This window comes from Melospiza melodia, chromosome 16, assembly GCF_035770615.1.
Source record: "Melospiza melodia melodia isolate bMelMel2 chromosome 16, bMelMel2.pri, whole genome shotgun sequence".
NCBI lineage: Eukaryota > Metazoa > Chordata > Aves > Passeriformes > Passerellidae > Melospiza > Melospiza melodia.
This window is the reverse complement of record NC_086209.1, coordinates 16,566,861-16,585,368: the sequence shown is the minus strand read 5'-3', so window position 1 is coordinate 16,585,368 and position 18,508 is coordinate 16,566,861. Positions and strand designations below refer to the sequence as shown.

Genomic DNA, 18,508 nt, shown 5'->3' with positions numbered 1-18,508 from the left:
AGCTTTAGTGAACAGCGCGGGGTTTGCTTTCCCCAGGGCCGGGCGCTGTTTCGCTGGGTGCCGTACGGGGAGCGCTGGGCGCGGAGCCGTTCCGGGCAGTGCCGGGGCCGGGGCGGGGTCGGCCGGGGCTCCCCGCCCAAGGCGCGGCCCGCGCAGGTAAAGCCGGAGCGGCCCCGCCGCCGCCGCCGCAGTCCCGCCGCGATGTTCGGGGCGCAGCAGCCGCTGCAGCCGCCCGCGCTGCCCCCGCACCTCCAGCAGCAGCACCAGCACCACTACTACCGGCGGCAGCAGCACTACAGCACCCTGCCCGCCCGCCGGCCCTGCCCCGAGCCGCCGCCCTGCCCCGAGCCCCCGCCGTGCCCGGAGCCGCCGCGGCCGCTGCCCTGCCTGGACCCCGCTCCGCACCCGCAGGACGTGGCCTACGACCGGGTGCGCACCTACGGGCCGGGCTGCCGCCGGCTCAGCACCTCCTGCTCCTCCCGGGCCGCCTCGCCGCTGGACTGCGGCCACGGCTGCGACCCGCCACAGGTACGCGGGCACGGCCCGGCCCCTCGGGGGCTGCTCCCGGCCCGGATCGGGGGCCGTCGAAGCCGGAGCCCGACCCCGGGAGCTGCGGCGGGGCGAAGGCTCTGAGGGTCGGGCCGGGCTCTCCCGGGGTGGGACGGGTCCAGCCCCGGCCCCTCCGCGCGTTTCCCCTGTGGGAAAGCTGCTCTGGGCGCTCCCCGCCGTCCCCAGGCTGTCCCCGGGCAGGGATGCGGTCCTAGCACGGCCCCAGGCTGGCCGGGCTGTCCCCGGGCAGGGATGCGGTCCCCAGGCTGGCCGGGCTGTCCCCGGGCAGGGATGCGGTCCCCAGGCTGGCCGGGCTGTCCCCGGGCAGGGATGCGCTCCCTGGCACCGGCCCCAGGCGGTGTCACCTTTTCGCACCCTTTAGCGCGGCTCTGGCCGGCTGTGGCCCAGCCCAGCCCCGCAGGCGCTGCTCCCTTCCCACGCCGGGATGTCACTGCCTGTCTCTGCTGGCTTGGGGCTGCTCATGTAAATAGAACGAGAAGCCTGTGTGCTTATTAGTTCTCTCTGAATCGATGGTGCTTAGTAGGGGCCGCCACTTGCTTGGAAAGCCCTGGCAATGCAGTTTAGCAGGTTTGTTGCGTGTGTATCCAAGGCATGGCTTGAAAGTATCGGTGGAATTTAATGTCATTTTAACGCGTGCAAAAGGTGTATTAAAACTAGAAACCAATAGCTTTAGAACATATTTGACTGCAAAACCAGAAAGGAGATAAAAATTTATTCTCAGCCCATTTTTAACTCATACAGCAGAATGCCATTAACATCTATGGGGTTGCTCTACTGTACTCAAATAGCAATGTACATTTGTTTCAAGATGAACTCTTACTGAATTTTCTTTCCTGTGTTATATTTACCTGTCAGAAAGAGTCTGGGTTAAGACCAATACAAGATCTGCATTCCTTTCAAAGCAGTATTTGCATAGTTTGAGGGCTGCCTTCCTCTCCAAGATGGTTTATGTAGATCCTGGGAAGTGAGCGAGCAGCTGTGATAATAAGAAGGACAAGAGGAAACAGCCTCAAGTTGTGGTAGCAGAGGTTCAGGTTGGATATTAGGAAAAAACTCTTCATGGGATAGATGGTTAAGCATTGGAACACACAACCCAGGGAATTGATGGATTCACCATCCCTGGAAGTGTTCAAAAGTGTGGCACTCGAGGACATGGTCGAGTGGTGGCCTTGGCCGTGCTGGGGAATGGTTGGACTCCATAATCTTGGTGAGTTTTTCCTGAACAAATCTGTGATCTAAGGGCTTTGTAGAAGGTGGTAATGGCAGAGCCATTCCCTCTGTATCCAGGTTGTTAATCCTCTTTTGCAAGATGTGGGGCAGGAGTATAAACACAGGTCTCTCACCTCCCAGATAAGTGATCTGCTCAGCTAGGCTGGATGATAGTCTGAATTGCAGTTAATTAATTAAATATTCATTGGCATAAACGCTGCAGTCCCAAGCTTCCTCAGCCTGGATAAGTACGTGAACAAGGATTACAGACTCAAATGCTGTCGCTGCTCTATGGAGGATGTTTAATTTCCAACATCTGTCGTAGTCACCGAATCCATTATGTCCTGCTGATGAAAACTAATTTCTTGCTGAAGTGTTTTGCTGGACGAGACTTTAAAGCCAAGAGGGTGTAGCTCAGGCAGGCTTTGTGTGGGTTGCAGTTTCAGTGGTGGAGAAGGAAGGTGCCTAATACAGATTATTAGGAAGTTATTAAGGCAGAAAACAGTAACAAACAGGGAAGTCAGCTGGGAGGAGGCAGAAGTGGCACCCTTGGTGCTCCATGGGAGTTGCCCCAGAGAAGCCCTGGGAGGGGTGCAGGACATTCCCCAGGAGTGGATCAGCTGCCCTTTGAGCCCATTGTGTGGGGTCACATAAAGTGAATAATGGACTGATAGCAAGCTCCCATCTGTGTTTGGTGTACAGGAGGATTTGGGCTTGGGGGCAGCCCAGAGCTGCAGTTTCAGCTCTGTGCTGCTGCTAAAGCAAAGGGCTGGCTTTGAGCAATATTTAATTTGCTTCTGCAGAGCTTGTGTGGATTAACAATAACAGACACATACATCCCTGTTGACACAGTGGTAGTCTTCAGTGATGTGGCTGGGTGTGCTCTGGTGTTTATGTACACTTCTAATAGGCTGGAGAGAGGGAGAATTTGAAATTGCTGTGTGCACAGAGCACATGTACTGGTGCTTTTTGTGGTTCAGGATTCAGGGGTTTTTCTACCTTTGTGGTTTGTTTTATCCGTGGAGAAATTCACAGCAAATTTTGCTTTGCTTGATCTGAATGAGAATTGTTTGGAATAAATTGCCTTCCAGTGTGGCTTATGTGTATGAATCCCTTCTCCATGGTCATGAAAAGATAATTCCTAAAGTGGCACATACAAATTGTTTGCAGAGGGCAGAACCCTGGCAGGTTTTGTAGAGGTTCTCTGTCCATGTGAGACATTTTGGGAGTCAGGTGTTTGTGTGGCTCAGTTCTGTGACGTGCAAAGGGCTCCCATGAAAATGGTGTAATATTAACCAGCTTTAGGGCTGGTCTGTGGTGTAACAGCCTCAAACTCAGCCTGCCATTTCCCCATTTCACCTGCCAACTGGAACTCATAAATCATGAGCAGATGACTGGATTGCTTGTAATTAGCAAGACAATGTATTGTGGATAAAGGCCTTTGACATAGATTAAATTTTCACTTTTATCTCTGGGTTGGCTGAAACCAAGGGTAACCTGTTGAAATTTTTAAAAAAAGGGACATTTGATTGCTTCTACATAAAATTGGCATACTAAAGATAAATCTATCGAATGCTTATTCTAAAATTAAAAAATCTTATTTAGAAATCTTAAAGACTAGCAAAATATTCATGCAAGTTTTAGTGTTACCTTTTAAAATTCTCCTAATAAGCCCCATGGCAGGGGGCTGGAATGGGAAGAGCTTTAAAGTCCCTTCCAACCCAAATCAATCTGCAATTCTGTAAAACAGACCCAGACTGACTGCTCAGGCTGTCATGAATTCCAAACCCACACCAGCACTGGGCTTTCCCTTTGGAATCCCACCTTCCCTTCCTTCTCCCAGACAGAAAATGCTGCATCTCCAGACATTGCATCTTCTGACTGCTCGGAGAGAATAACCTGAGCTCTGTCCCTTGGGAATGCTGGAAAACAGAAACAGCCCAAGATCCTTTCCGTGTTCCCTGTGCTGGGGACAGCTCCAGAGGTCCTGGGGGTGGCAGCTCCTTGTGCAGAGCCCCGAGCTGTGTGTGGGCAATCCAGGCTGGCACAGACACAGCGTTTCTGCCTCTTGGCCCCCTCCCAGCCTGTGCCAGTCCAGCCTGCTTGGCTGGAATGGGAGAAAGGGCAGGCAAATCCTTGTTTGTGAAGCAGTTCTTTGAAAATGAAAGAGTTTGGGTATCTCAAAAATAAGCATAATTTTATCCAGGCAAAACATTATTAGGTTCTGTATAATATTGCATAGACAATGAGAATATTACAAAGGTCTGTTTCAACTTAAAATGCTCCAGACTCCTCTGCTGTGGGTTTATTCCTCTGAGACACCCTGGATGTGTTATTCTCTCTAGACTTTGAGTTAGCCCCGGCATGTTTGTCCAACCTTTCAGCAGATTCCAGGGCTGTTGTCCAGTGTCACACAATGGCCACGTGCTGTCCCTGTGCTGTCCCTGTCCCTGCTGTCCCTGCTCTCTGGTGTCACAGCTCTGTGTGCTGCTCAGGGACACTGAGCTCAGGCTGTGCCTGCTCTGACACCCGGCTGAAGGAAGGACCAGTGGCCATTCCCATGCTGAGTATTTCACATTTTGGTTCCAGTTCTGCAGTGCTGGTGGTGCAGGATTGGGCTGCACGTTCCACCTCTCTGTGCTGTGTCCCCAGAGTCCTGCTGGCAGCAGCACTGAGCAGCTCCCCAAGTTTCTGCAGCAGTTTTAATTTTGAAATTTCTTAATTACTCTGACTGCTGCAAAAACAGTTTCTTTTCTACTTTTGTTTCTCTTTCCTGGGGCTGTTATGATTCACTCTTGGGAGGTTTGGAAAACTGCTCCAGGCTTGCTAAACTTATGCAAGAGTTGATAGGAGACCTGACCTACTTCAGGGCTGCTCTCACCTGGCTGAGAATGTGGCTGAGACTGAGCTGCAGCAACATAAACTTCCCCCTGGCTTTGGGGAAGAAATGATTCATTATGAAAATTGGAGGTTTGTGCTGTGAGGGAGGATAAACAGCATGCTGCAAACTGACAAATTAACTGACAAATTGCCCAGTCCTTAGATTGGGTTCAGTGGGAACTCTGCTTGTTTGGGTGAGACCTGGATGTGAAGGGTTGCAGCAATGTGTGATTTGTTAGAACTGGTGGAGGACAGTGCCTGCCATTGCTTCTAGACAGTGCTGGGGCAGAACCTGAGGAAATCTATTTGAAAGCAAAGCTGTTGCCAGGGGCAGATTCTTGTAATTTAGAGAGGCACATCTCATTTTTCATTGCAGATGTGGGCATCGTTCCCATAGGTGGCAGCTGTGGAGCTGTGTGCACTGGATGTTACCCAGGGGTTGTTGGGTGGCTCCTCTACCTGTCCACTTCTGAGTTTAACCAAAATCCAAATTTTCATGCCTTGGTGAAACAAAAGAGTATGATGCATCTCCATCTACACCAGCTGAGTTTGATGTGTAACGTGAAAAAACCAAAAATAAGAGATGGGCTGGAACAGGGACATGGGATCCAGGAAGGCTCATCCAGCTTTGATTTGTAGCCTGTTCTGCTGCACTTACAGAAAATATGGACTAATTCCCTCAGACCTGCAAAGAGAGAAAAACCCAGCTCATAAAATGCAGTGGTGGATTGTGTCTTGCCATGCTGCATATGGACCAGTTCCTTTGGGGTGGGGAGGCCCTGGGTTTAGAACATCTCCAGGTGATTGTGGCCAGTGGATCCCAAAGTACTCACAGCCAATGTCCATAATCAGATTGCTCTGGCAGAAGAGGTGCTGGTGGTTGAGCTGCAGTAATCCTGAAGGTTTTCTCCTCCCTTGCAGGGCACCATCCGCAGGATCATTATCGAGAACCCGGACCAGGTAGGGAAACTGGGCTGGGCTTGGCATGGGAAGCACTCTGAGAGCTCACACCTCTGAGGGTGAGAGGTGCAATTATGAGGGGTTGGAAACACTGCAGAATGGCCACTCAGGCTCCCACCTCTCAGTCTTTATTAATATTGATTAATTACTAATTGTTTCGACTGTATTTATTTCACACAGTCCCTATGCAAGCACAGCCCCTTTGTTTCCAAATGGACACACACTCACATGTTCACATCCTAAAGGACATCTCGCATATCTCTAAATTATCTATTTTTAGTCAAAATTACACTAATCCTGAGTTTGCTGGTTGACAGGATTTATGGATGTTTTTATTTATGTGTTTTACAGGAGCCATTATCCCCATTTCTTAGAGGGGCCAGTTTCTCTCCTGGAAATAATGTCATCTATGAAAAAACAATAAGAAAATATGAGCTATTAAATCCCCTCCAAGTAAGTTGGCTGTTTATATTATCTATTACAAGAAGAAAATTGAGTTGGTAGCAGGAAATGGATGTTTCTGGGTTGGGTTGGTTCTGGGTTTTTTTATTTTTGTTAGGAGTAGCTTCCAACCTGAGAACTGCCTTGTTATGATCTAGGATACATTCTCAAAGTAAATGAAGCAATATTTAAGGGGAGCAGAAAGTGGAATGTTTGCCATATTTTTCCTAAGAATTTATTATTAATTAACACTGAAAACTGCTGTTGTATCTGTAATATTGTCAGTCTGTATCTGAATAGGGGCTGTGAATTAGTTTCTTGGAATAGCTTTATAACAGAACAACCAAGATACATATTTAGAAAAAAAAATTAAAACCACAATTTTTTATTTTACTAACTCTTGAAAAAATATATGTGGTAAACCTGTCTGAAATTTCATCTCACAATTGGTGTTTTGTCAATAGCAAAGATATTGCTCCATTTTATTGCTCTGAAACATTTCCAACAGGAAAAAAAAGAAATTTGGCATATCTCAGAGTGATTTACCTGAGGTTTTTTTTTACTTTGTTTTTTAAAATGGAGCTTTTCATGCCTCTCTGGATTTTAGACAGCTGAGTTCTGTGATATCCAGGCTCTGAAGTGGAAAAGATAAAAAACCGTAATTGCAAATAACAGTTTCTTTCTTTCTGCAGATGATGTGCAAAGAAAAGAGTAAAAAATTGTGGAGTTTAGCCCTGGAAACCATAGTTTTATTTCTGGTTTTTGTTACCTGGGCTATGTTTGGATTTAGGTAAAATCAGGAGCATAGTTCTAAAGGAAATTTTCATGTGTAGTGGGACATCCACCTTGGGAAAAGCTTTTTGCCTGTACTTCTCACTGGCACCTACTAAAATTGGAAGGAAAATTGATGAATTACAACTCTGTTAGATATAAAAGCAATTTAGTTTGGATTATTAAAACATCCAAAGCCACCACCAGCACTGCCAGTCACAGGCACATTTCATTCACTACTGAGGTCGGTGTGCCACTCCATGCAGTGCCCAGCATTAACCCTTTCTGCCCCAGCAGGGGCATTTCCATCCATGCAGTGTACCCAGCATTAACCCTTTCTGCCCCAGCAGGGGCATTTCCCACCCCTGCAGTGTGCCCAGCATTAACCCCTTCTCTCCCAGCAGAGGCATTTCCCACCCCTGCAGTGTGCCCAGCATTAACCCCTTCTCTCCCAGCAGAGGCATTTCCCACCCCTGCAGTGTGCCCAGCATTAACCCTTTCTGCCCCAGCAGGGGCATTTCCCACCCCTGCAGTGTGCCCAGCATTAACCCCTTCTCTCCCAGCAGAGGCATTTCCCACCCCTGCAGTGTGCCCACCATTAACCCCTTCTCTCCCAGCAGAGGCATTTCCCACCCCTGCAGTGTGCCCAGCATTAACCCCTTCTCTCCCAGCAGAGGCATTTCCCACCCCTGCAGTGTGCCCAGCATTAACCCCTTCTCTCCCAGCAGAGGCATTTCCCACCCCTGCAGTGTGCCCAGCATTAACCCCTTCTCTCCCAGCAGAGGCATTTCCCACCCCTGCAGTGTGCCCAGCATTAACCCCTTCTCCCCCAGCAGGGGCCTCTCCCAGCCCTGACAGCTCCTCTCGTGCAGGAGCGGCAGTTCGCGGTGTGCCCGCCGGAGCCGTGCCCGCCGTGCCCGCCGCCCGCGGTGACGCAGCAGTGCCAGCAGACACAGACGGGCAGTCCCTGCGAGCTGTGCCCGGGCCCGGGCGGTGACGAGTGCCGGGGACAGCCCGTGAGGAGGGGCACGGCTGCCCCAGAGCTGGTGAGGGCTCCTGGTTTGTTCTGTGCTCAGTTCGCTCTTAGGCAGGAACAGAAGCCCAGCAGGGAGTGGGTTTGTGGCTCTGCAGCCTCCAGAGCTTTGTGGGGGACTCTCAGCACCAGCCCCTGTCACTGAGCTGGGTCTGTGTGTCTGTCTGGGACTGTCCAAGGCTTTCTCACCTGCTGTTGGGGGGGAAGGGCTGCTTGAGAGGTGTATTTCTCTTTGTCACAGACCTGTGCTCAGGTGTGCACTGGCTGAGGTGAGCCTGTGGTGTTTGGCTGGGCTCAGTCTCACGGGGTTACTTGGTTTTGCTTTTCTTTACCCATCAATTCAGTCAGGTTTCAGTCTGTACACAAAGACTGAGGGATGCACAGCCTCTGCTTTAGGAGAGATCACACGTTGCTTTAGAACCTTGGCAAACATCAGCTCAGGGTTCCTTTCCTCCTATGCTGATCAGCCAGGGCTTCAAATGTATTTCAATTTGATGCAAAAGTTGTTGACACAAATTCAGTGGAATCACTAATGCTTCCTGGTGTACCTGCAGCCTGTTGGTGCAGCTGGGGAGGGAGTGCAGCAGGTCCCTCCTGTGCACCCAGTCGGGGTTTGGGTGACAAACACAAACACCCTGGGGACCTTGGTGTCAGACCTGTGCAGAACCTTCCAGAGCTGGACACTCCCATCAACCAGCTCAGGACACTCAGCTTGGGCTGAGGACACTGCTGTGCAAGCAGGACTTTGCTGGTTCTTGTTGTTCTAAAGGAAGTCATTCCTCTCTGTTCAGTTTACTGAAAACCAGCAGACATGGAAGACTCACTACCAAGAAAAGTGTAAATAAATTGAAAATTGCTAAAAGTAGCCAGACCCAAATCCTACCTGCAGCATTTTCATGTTCAGCTTTATCCAAAGAAGGGATCCATCCTGTCGTGATGCCCTGCCTGTCTCTGCCAGGTGAGCTGCCCCCAGGACAGCCCCGAGCAGCTGGACTGTCGCTTCTTTGGGGAGCTGCTGGCCGAGCTGCACCGCAAGAGCAACGACCTGTACAGCTGCCTGCTGCAGCACGTGGAGAAGATCGGGACAAGGTATTGCCACTGTCGTTCCTGTGTCCCAGACATCCAGTTGTTTGTGAATTGGTTGTGCTCTTTGTTTCTTCCTGACAGCTGGAATTGACACTGGATGTTTCACACATTCATCTGATTTGCAAGTAACTGAGGGCACAGAAATGCTGTAAGCCAAGGAAATTTATTGAATGTGATGCTTAAGAATTGTTTCTCCCATACACGTTTGTACATTGAGCAAACAAGAACTTACAGCACACCCTGACATACATTTCATGACACAATTCTATTGCTGTGTCCTGAACAACCCATATGTCCAAATTCCCTCAGTCCTGTTGTGATGTTGTGTCATGGGTCAAGGCCAGCCACCACCAGGCATAAAGCTCAGTCTCTACATCCAAATGAACATTAAGCACGTTTTCTGCAGAGCCCTGCAGACCATCTGTGGCAAGAAATGAGAGTCCCAGCAGGCAGTGCCCTGCACAACCTTCCCCCCTTCCCTCCCATCACCCTCATTCTTCCCCCTCACTCCCAATCTTATCTGGTGCCTTCCAAGGTCACTGAATAAGGAAAGTGGTCCTGTAGCTGGGGAAAAAGGGAATTTAACCATCACAGAAACCCTGAGTCAACACTAGGAGCAGGGCAGGGAATTGCAGCAGAGTTGTGGGCAAACCATTACCCAGGCAATTAAGGGAGTAATTGGGTTTACTGCCCATAATTGGGATAACTGCCCAAAGGACTGGGGATAGGCAGCCTGTGTTTGCTGTGCTGCTGTAGGACTCCAGTCTCCCCAGGAATTCCTCCACAGAGGGAGGTAATGGCTCTTCAGCTGAGAAAGGCCCTTCCTTGCTCTGTATTGTCCAGATAATCCTTTAGTGGTGAATGTGGGCCTGAATGCTGGAAGTTCTCAAGCAGCTTTTTGTGTTTTACAGGAACCACGACATCGAATTCACGTGCCAGGTAAGGCCCAGGCTGTCCCTGCCACCACTGGGGGAGGGCTCAAGCAAACAAAGCCAAAGCAGCTGAAATGAAGGAGCCTGGTCTCTGTCAATGCTTCCTGCTTGGTAAAAACATTCAGAGCCTGAAAAACACTGCCAGGCAGGTATTTGCAAATGTGATAATACTGAAAGGAAACTTCAAGAATTTGCATTATTCCAGTGTGAGAGTCAAATTTTGGAAGTCTCTCCTGCTGTTCCAACAATGGTATCACTGGAAAATGACTTGCACAGATGCCTGCATTTTTACAATGTGTTTTTTGCAAAGGCTTTTTCACTCCCTGGCCAGTGAAGCTGCTGCTGAGCAGCAGGTGCTGCACCTGTGAAGGCATTCAGTGTGAATGGGGCAGAAATACCTGTCCAGGGTTCACTTCAGTGAATCCTGGCAGCATCTCCTGGTGGTCAGCTGGGGTTTACTGGCAGCCCATTCCGAGGTTTTGCCCCACCATAAACTGCTGGGAGTTGTTGTAGTATCAGCTGTTAATTCCTGAGAGAGGATTGGTTTGAATACTGCTTTTAAATGTTGAATTTAAGCATTTGAATATATGCTTCATGTATCACTTTATCTCACTTTGTACATGCCCCACATATAAAAGACTTTGGAAGTTTTCTGGATAGACTTTGATCTATTTTTGTTCTTATTTGCCTTGTGCTAAAGATGTTTTTCATAGCAGAGCTGTGTAATTAATGAAGAAACCACACTACTAATCTACCAGGCAAAATTCTTAATCAAGATGTCTCCCCTTTCCTCCCTTCTTTGCTTAGACTGAAGATATTGAAGAATTAATTCCCAAAGGACTGTCTGAGGCAACAAAGCAGCAGATTCGTTATCTCCTGCAGGTATGGCAGCTTGGCAGCCTGTAGGAGCTGGCTCACACACAGGAGGGACTTGGTACTTAACACCCTTCACTCTGCATTCCCTCATCCCACTGTTTCTGGAGTGAGGGGGTGGAATGGTGGCTTTAAAGGAAATGTCTCATGGACCCACAGTTCACTTGTGTATTTTAAACTGAGCTCTGCTGGGGCTTTCCTGCAGTTTCATTGAAACTGTCTTGGCTTTTGACCACTGACAGGAGAACAGGGACCTTTCATCTTTGTGTGTTGTGTGTTAAGGCTTTAAAAGCCAAACACAAACAGGGGGTGCTAAAAGCCCAGCAGCAGAGCCTGAATCCCACCTGCTCCCAGCCCAAACCTTGGCTGGGCATGGAGCAGGGAGGGAGCTGAAGAACCAGCCCAGGAGGACAAAACCCTTTACACCTGAACCACAGCAGGAATGGTTCTGTTTGCTGCTGGATGCCAAAAGCACACTCAGCACTCAGAGCTGCCTTTGCCAGGCAGGTGTGTCAGAGCAGGATCCAGGGCAGCCCCAGCAGGAGTGTCCTGATCTGGGCTCCCTCAGGTAGGGGAAGGGTGATCCTACCTGGGAGCTGCACCCTGGAATCACTTCCTGGTAAAAAAATTCATTGAAATGAGGTTGAGAAGGAGCAGCCTGGTCTGAGTTCACAGCTGCCCTGCTCTGACCTCCCCATCCCTTCCAGCTGGAAGTGTTCTGTGCTTCTCTTACAAGGAAGGGGGACATCAACCCCATGGACATCCCAGCCAGCATGAGGGCATTCCATGGCCTCTCACTGGCACACTGTCCTGGGAGGCTGGTTCAGCTCCAGGTGAAAAGCTGGAACAAGCATTTCCTGCTGTGTCTGTGTCCAGCTGGTTTTACATCCCCACAGCTGTGATTATAAAATGCTGCCAGAATGGCTTTTGGGGAGCCAGGTGTTGTCAGGATCCACCCAGGGTGCTCTCAGACCCCTTGGCCACCAGAACCATAAGGCAAAAGGAGCATTACAACTTGAGTGTATTTTGTGTGTCCTTTCAAAGTCTATTTTTCTTCTTTTAAATAATATACATGTATCATGAAATGCAACAATTTATATTTTCACCTGTGAATCAATACACAGCTATTAAAAGCATTAAAATTAACATTCCAAAGGAGAACAGTGTTGGGCTGTGGTCACTTATGGTTTTCTCTTTCATCCAGGTGACTCCTTTCATCTTTGGGATCTTTTTCCTTTTAAAGGGAGGAGTTGGCTGTATGAGCTTTTTTAATTTAAATTTTTAAAAATGTTAATTAAATTCCTTCATCCTTGTGCCCAAAGCTTTGCCAGATCTCAAATATGACTCATTCCTCTGTGCCTTTTCAGGCAGGGCAGTAATTTTTAAAAATCAGTGTGAGCACAAAGCTTTTAAAGCTCAAATAATAATTGTACAATATTAACACATTTATTTTTCCCTTTATTGGTGTACAAAGGCAGTTCCTTACCCTGTTGTTCCTTCCATTCTAACAATGTTGTCCTGTGTTACAAGGCAGAAATTGAACGCTGGCATTTGCAGAACAAAGAGCAAGGAAAATGTTTCCTGTAGAAACTGTGGGCACTTCAAAGGATGTGCAATGGTTTCAGAAGTTACTGTCAGCTGTAAAGCAGTTTCTGTTCTACCTCTTGTCAGGCATATTGTAAACAAAGCTGCCTAATTAATCCCAATTATCCTTTTCATTTCTTCCCTCCCAGATGAGAGCGACATCGGACAAATCCCTGAGACTTGTGCTTTCCACCTTCAAGAACCTGCGGGAGGAGCTCTGCCATCTGCAGGATGACCTGGGGGTGAGTCCTGCTCCTCATCCTCCTCATCCAGCTGGCAGCAGGAGCCCAGGGCTGGCACTGCAGGCTGTGCCTGTGCTGGGGGCAGGGGCTGCTCTGGCAGTGCCTCAGGGGGCTGGATGGACAGGGGTGGCTGTGGCAGCTGCACAGCTTCTCTGGGCTGGATGGACATGGGTGGCTTTGGCAGCTGCACAGCTTCTCTGGGCTGGATGGACAGGGGTGGCTTTGGCAGCTGCACAGGTTATCTGGGCTGGAAGGACAGGGGTGGCTGTGGCAGCTGCACAGGTTATCTGGGCTGGATGGACATGGGTGGCTTTGGCAGCTGCACAGCTTCTCTGGGCTGGATGGACAGGGGTGGCTCTGGCAGCTCCCCAGGTTTCTGGCCTTCAGCCATCCCAGCCTTGTGGCTGTGGATGCAGGCAGCACACAATTCCTGCTGGGGAAGCAGCAATGTTTCCCATACCAGCCCAAGTGCTCAGCACTGCTGGGAATGTCACAGCATTGTCCTGGAAAATACAAAGTTGAAGGAGAAGAGTTTGAACTTGAACACAGAACAAGGAGTCGCTGCAGTGGGCTTAGTTTTGCGATGGTTTTTGTTTGTTTGGGGTTTTTTGTTGGCTTCTATTTAAATTGTTTCTGAGGCAGACTGGAAGGGCAGTGATCCAGGATCCCAGTGCTCACCACCCAGCACAAAGCCACAGGCACTACGGTGTGTGCTATGTACCTAAACCCCAAAGTTTCAAGGAAGTTAAGCATTCTCTCAGTTCTAAAACATCCCTTTATTAATGACTGTGTTGCACTTTATGGGAAGAGTTTACTGAAAAATTGCAGCTTTTGACTGTAAACTTTTGACTTTTGTCCTGCAGAAGCTGGAAACTGACAATATCTTGCTGAAGAAGGATTTGGCTTTTAAGGATTCCCAAGTGAAAGAATATGAAACAATGCTGGCTTCTCTGAGGGAGAACAATCGTCAGCAGCAGGTACATCAAGAAACATTTCCAGTGTCATTCTGTGGGATCTCAGCACCTCAGGACTGAGGTGCAGAGTGACCGAGACCACCCTTGGGGGGCTCGGGAGTCCTGGAATGTTGCCAGAAGTGTCTGGTGGCTGGACTTTGATCCTACACAGGAGACGACACCTGTATGAGGATGGGAGGATCTCACTGGGGTAAATGGTGAAGGGATAGGTTAATTAGAGTAAGACACAGGGTTTGGGATTTCTGTACAGGGAGCTCTAAAGAAGTAAGATGGAGGAATTGGGGCGTGTCCTGTCCTTCTTCTTCTTCTTCTTGGCCTCCATCTTCTGTGGTGATGTTGGCACTTTGGGATTGGTTATTACTAAAAGTGCACTGGTTAATAAGGGTAAAAGGTATTGGAGAAAAATGATAAATATTGTATACGTAATTTTGAGTATAAAGATAGGTGACCGCCCCGGGGGCTCTCAGTGTGCTCATGGCTGGCTGCTGTGCAGACCTCTGTCGGGCCAAGAGAAAATCTTTTAGATAAACAATTAATAAACACCGAGACCGAGAAAAGATCAGAAGTCTACTCGTCCTTTGAAGTGCCGGGCTGTCCAAGGCCACCCCGGGCCTTTCCAGGCCACCTAAACAGCCGAGAAACCGACATCATTCCAGGCAGCCAAAATGGGGGCAATTTGCTGACTTCTGGGTACTCTGAGGAACTGCTGCCTGCTGTGTGTGTGATGCTGTTCCTCCCCTGAGGAATTCCAGGTGCTCATTCCCCCTGTGCTTTGCAGCAAGGGCTCAGGGACAGCACTGCCAAGTGCCGCTCGCTGGAGGAGCAGCTCCTGTCCCTGCGGCTCAGCGAGGGCGACAAGGACTGCCAGCTGAAGGAGCTGGAGTACAGCAAGAGGGCCCTGGAGCAGGAGATCCAGAGCCTCAAGCTGCAGGTGAGGGCTCACCTGGCTGGGTGCAGGAGCTGAGTCCCAGACTCAGAGGGGTCAGTGTAAGGAAACTAACAATGAAAGCATTTTTTTAAATAAAATTGGGTTCTTTGTGCAGAGCTGCTCCAGCCCGACGCTGCAGACCACGACAGATGAGCTCTCCAGCCGCTACGTGGAGATGATCAACAACCTCAGGGAGGACAAGGACAGGGAGATCCGCAGCCTCAGGGTGAGGGGCTCTGCTGGTGTGTGCAGGGACAGCTGCTCCTGCACTTGGAGCAGCAGAGATCTTCCACAGGCACTTTTTGGGTGTCTTTGGCTGTGCAGTTACTTTACTCACAGACACTGGTGGTGGTTTAAAACCTTTATAGTACAACATAAAACTCTGATTTAAAAAAAATCCAACTATTCTTTACATGAAGAAATTAGGGATTAACCTGATTAGTGGGCTGTCCTAAAGGGATATTTTGTGTGTCCTGATAATATAAGAAATTAGTCAAAATATGCTTAATAGGAAACAAAAAATTAATCCCAGTCACTGCTGTATGTAGGAAATCTCTCTCATGGAAATCAGTGGGAAAAGTCTCCAGCTCTGGAAGCCAATTCAACTGGTTCAGTGTTGGTTTAGCTTGAGAATTGTAAAATCATTAAGTTAATACTGGGTAGAATTCAGTTCAATTAGCACTTTATGAATTTACTGTGTGGCTCAACTTCCTGACCTGAAAATCCCTGGGTCTCGCTGTTGGTGGTGTCAATGAAATACCACCCCCAGAGCCCTGGGTGGGTGTTGAGGGGCCCTGCCCAGAGCCCCCCACACCTGAGAGCTGCTGCCTTGTTCTGCAGTCCCAGCTGTGCCAGTTCCAGCAGGACATAACCAGGAGAGAGGGGAGCAACAGCGACTTGCAAATGAGACTGCACGAACTGACATCGCTGCTGGAGGACAAAGAGGCTTTTATTAAACAACAGCAAGAGGTAAAATGATACAAGTTATTCCTCTGAGGGTTTTTGTGTTTAAGCCTCCATGTACTGTGTAGGTGGAACCGAACCAGGAAGTCCCTTGTCCTCTCCTGGCTCAGGAAAGGGGGTTAGGATTTGTTCAACCTGAATGCTGTTCCTCTGCCAGCCTTCTGGAAGGGCAGATTTTCAGACTGTTGAGACGAATTTCTGCAAATATTTTGTTGGGGCTTTACTGAGCTGATACTTCAGAAGACATGACTTGACATCAGTGTTTGCTTTTGGTTTTGTCAGGAGCTCTTCAGACTGAAGCATGACAAGTTTTCGGGCAGTCAGTCCCCTGGGGTGACAGCCATCATCACTAAAAAGTAACGTGTTATTCACCTTTGTGAGAAACACATCCTTTGGGCTTTCCTTTGTTTAGGCTCTGTTAAGCAACCTTTTCAACTCTCTGCAGGTACAGGAATCAGTATCCTATTCTGGGTCTCCTGTCTGATGACTACAAGGTCACATCACCTGTCAATAAATCACAAACGATTGTAATTGAGAGGACTGGAGAGATCTGGAAACATGTAAGTGACCTGGAGATGGACTGTCCCTCTGCAATCCCTAAGTCTACAATTTAACTTCAAAGCAAATATTACCCAAACTGAGAGCTCAGCGATGCCCTCGTGGTAATTTAACTGCAAAAAGCAAAGTGACTGCAGCCAGGGAACTGTCCTGGCTCTTGGAGCAGGCAGTAATTGGTGGGTGTGGTACAAATAAAACCTTTTGTTGTTCTCTCTGGCACGTAATTACCCTGAACAAAAGCATCAGCGCTGCTCTAACAGCGGCCCCGGGGTGTTGCTGTACCGGGCAGGTAGGCAGGGGCTGTGTCCTGCTGTGCTCTCGGTGAGCAGGGATTTGGGAGGAATGTGCTCCTCTGCGTTAAGAACATTAATGACTCCAAGCCATTACTAAAACACACAAAGCACCACATCCCTGAAACTCACCCTGAGCCAGGGCAGTGACAAACCCAGGAATGCAGAAGAGTGGTGACATTTTAAGGAGTGATTCAGAATAAAAATAGAAAACAGGGCTGCAGAAGCTATTTCTGTTCCAGGCAGGGCTCTTGGTGCCAAGTCTGGCTACAAGGTAAATAAAGGCTGGAGAAATGGCAGGGTGGCCAAGCTGGCGTGGTGGTGGGTGCAGGCACAAGGTCACAGCAGCACCTGGACACAACCACGGGGGGACACAGCCAGGGGACAGGTCTGTGACAGCCTGGGCAGATGCACATGCCTGGCCTGTCCCTCAAGGGGACCTTGCCTGCAGCAGGATTATAAAAGCAAAAGGCTCAGGGCACTGGCAAAGAGCAGAGTTTTATTACTGATCCCTAAACTTCACCCAGGTGCATTGCAACCTAGTGAAATGTCAAGCAATGAAACAGCAATAGAGAAATGAAAAAGTGAAGTGTTTGGTACAGAGGAAAGGGCTCACAGGTCCCCTTGGACACTGTACAAGAGAAAACAAGCAGGTAATTAAATGAGATGCATTACAGGAGATAGTTTGTTTCATAACAGAACAGGTTTGTGTATTTCTTCTAACAAGCTGCTTGTTTCTTTTAGGAATGAGAGAAACCTCTGAGCCCTCAGAGCTGCTCCAAGGAGTTCACAAACCACTAAAACTGCTTTACTTTCTGCTCTTCTGCATCCAAGAAAAGGTTCAGTCTGATAGTGAGGAAGGCTGGGAAAACATTAAGGACTCACTTTTCCCTCGGAGTGGGATGCTTGGGATGCTATCCCTGTGTGGACTCCAGCTGTTCTTGACTAGCTCCTGTTCTTCAGGCAACCTAGGAGACAAAAGGAAGACACCTGAAACCTTTTCCTCTTGGTCCTTGCAGCCATGTTCTGTCTCTTCATGCTGAGAGTGGGAATGACCCCGATGTCAGCCCCACCCCTCCCGCAGCTGCTTTCAGTGCAGGCACAGGCTGCACGGGAACTTCACAAATACCTCACTGGGAACTGCTCCTCTCCCTACACCTGCCTCTGTCTGGGAAGCTCGGACACAAAGGACAAAACTTCATCAAACCCAGCTTCTGACCTGGCAAATGCCAGCAGGACCCAGTTCACTGAAGGGCTGGGACAAGGTTTATTTTAGAGAATGCTTCTGCCCTCAGAGGTGATGTATTTTCAGCCCCAAACCAGCTGTATTTATTTGCTGTGCTTCAAATTTTCAAGAACTTGGTATATATTTTTATATAGAAGAACTTTGTGTGAGAATAACTCATGGACTAAATTTCCTTATCAGACCAACCTGCCATTTACAATTTCCACTTCTTTAAGGACCACAGAAATTCTTTCAAACTGATTTGGTGTTCATGATTCAGTAGTTGTCTGAGCAACACAGCACAGAGAAAGTTTGCAGTGCTGCAATCCAAAGGTGCTTTTTTATTGTGGGGTTCTTGCTTTGCTTTCCTGCTGCAGCCATGTATTTCTGTTCCCGGATACTATAGACCCTAGGCAATGTTTAATGGGGAAAGAATGCTGGAGGCTACCTGTAACCATGAAATAAACCCAAGTCTAACTCTCTGGATCATTGTCTGTCTGTCCTGGAAACATCTTGTGTACAGCTGGAGGGAGGGGTGTAGGTGGTGTCTTGTTCCTCTCCATGAATCTTTACAAGTGAAGGATTGGGGCTCTCAGATGCTGCTGGATGTCCAGCTGCCCTGGTGCTCTTCAGGACTGGGCAAAGAGCCACGAGTAAAACCTGTTCCTGCTCTTTGGGCCTGCAGTTTCACCAGCCTGGTTTAATTAAATACCCTCCTTTGAATGAGGAGTGCCTTGCCCCTCTGCATTCAGTAATTATTCTAAAAGAGATTCTAAAGCAACCCCCTTTTTTGCAGAGCAGTGAATAAAAGGCACATCTACACTCAGAGCTAACATGCTCCTGCCATGGGACAGTGGCAGTGCAATAAATCATTTTAGTTACACTGTCAGCAAAAGACTTTCACCTTTGGTGATCTGAAACACAAAAAGGACTAAAGCACCCTGTCTGTTCAATGTCTGCTCAATGCCATCAGTTACCTGTGCAGGGCT

General features: G+C 48.8%; 1 protein-coding gene and 1 long non-coding RNA gene across 3 annotated transcripts; one reads left to right on the top strand and one right to left on the bottom strand.

The window, feature by feature from the left end:
• Positions 1-201: 201 nt before the first annotated feature.
• Positions 202-18,005, top strand: POF1B (POF1B actin binding protein). 2 transcript variants are annotated; one of them, XM_063170823.1, is made up of 15 exons: positions 202-528; positions 5,581-5,619; positions 5,971-6,072; positions 7,704-7,877; positions 8,823-8,953; positions 9,862-9,889; positions 10,690-10,764; positions 12,489-12,581; positions 13,445-13,558; positions 14,334-14,486; positions 14,599-14,709; positions 15,324-15,452; positions 15,729-15,802; positions 15,892-16,006; positions 17,039-18,005. In XM_063170823.1, the coding sequence occupies exons 1-15, from the start codon at positions 202-204 to the stop codon at positions 17,042-17,044; spliced, it is 1,671 nt and encodes a 556-aa protein (XP_063026893.1). In that variant the 3' UTR covers positions 17,045-18,005. The 2 variants fall into 2 exon arrangements, with proteins under 2 accessions (XP_063026893.1, XP_063026892.1); XM_063170822.1 differs by having other exon boundaries at positions 7,668-7,877.
• On the bottom strand, positions 15,415-17,264 carry LOC134425834 (uncharacterized). The gene is made up of 2 exons (XR_010029773.1): positions 17,180-17,264; positions 15,415-15,950 (listed from the first exon to the last, which is right to left on the bottom strand). It is a non-coding gene; the product is annotated as an uncharacterized LOC134425834 (long non-coding RNA).
• Positions 18,006-18,508: the final 503 nt, after the last annotated feature.

Coding starts and splice junctions, on each gene's coding strand:
- POF1B (XM_063170822.1), top strand. CDS start 202: ATGTTCGGGGCGCAGCAGCCGCTGCAGCCGCCCGCGCTGCCCCCGCAC. Junction 8,954..9,861: donor GTGGAGAAGATCGGGACAAG/GTATTGCCACTG, acceptor TGTGTTTTACAG/GAACCACGACATCGAATTCA. Junction 13,559..14,333: donor AGAACAATCGTCAGCAGCAG/GTACATCAAGAA, acceptor TGTGCTTTGCAG/CAAGGGCTCAGGGACAGCAC.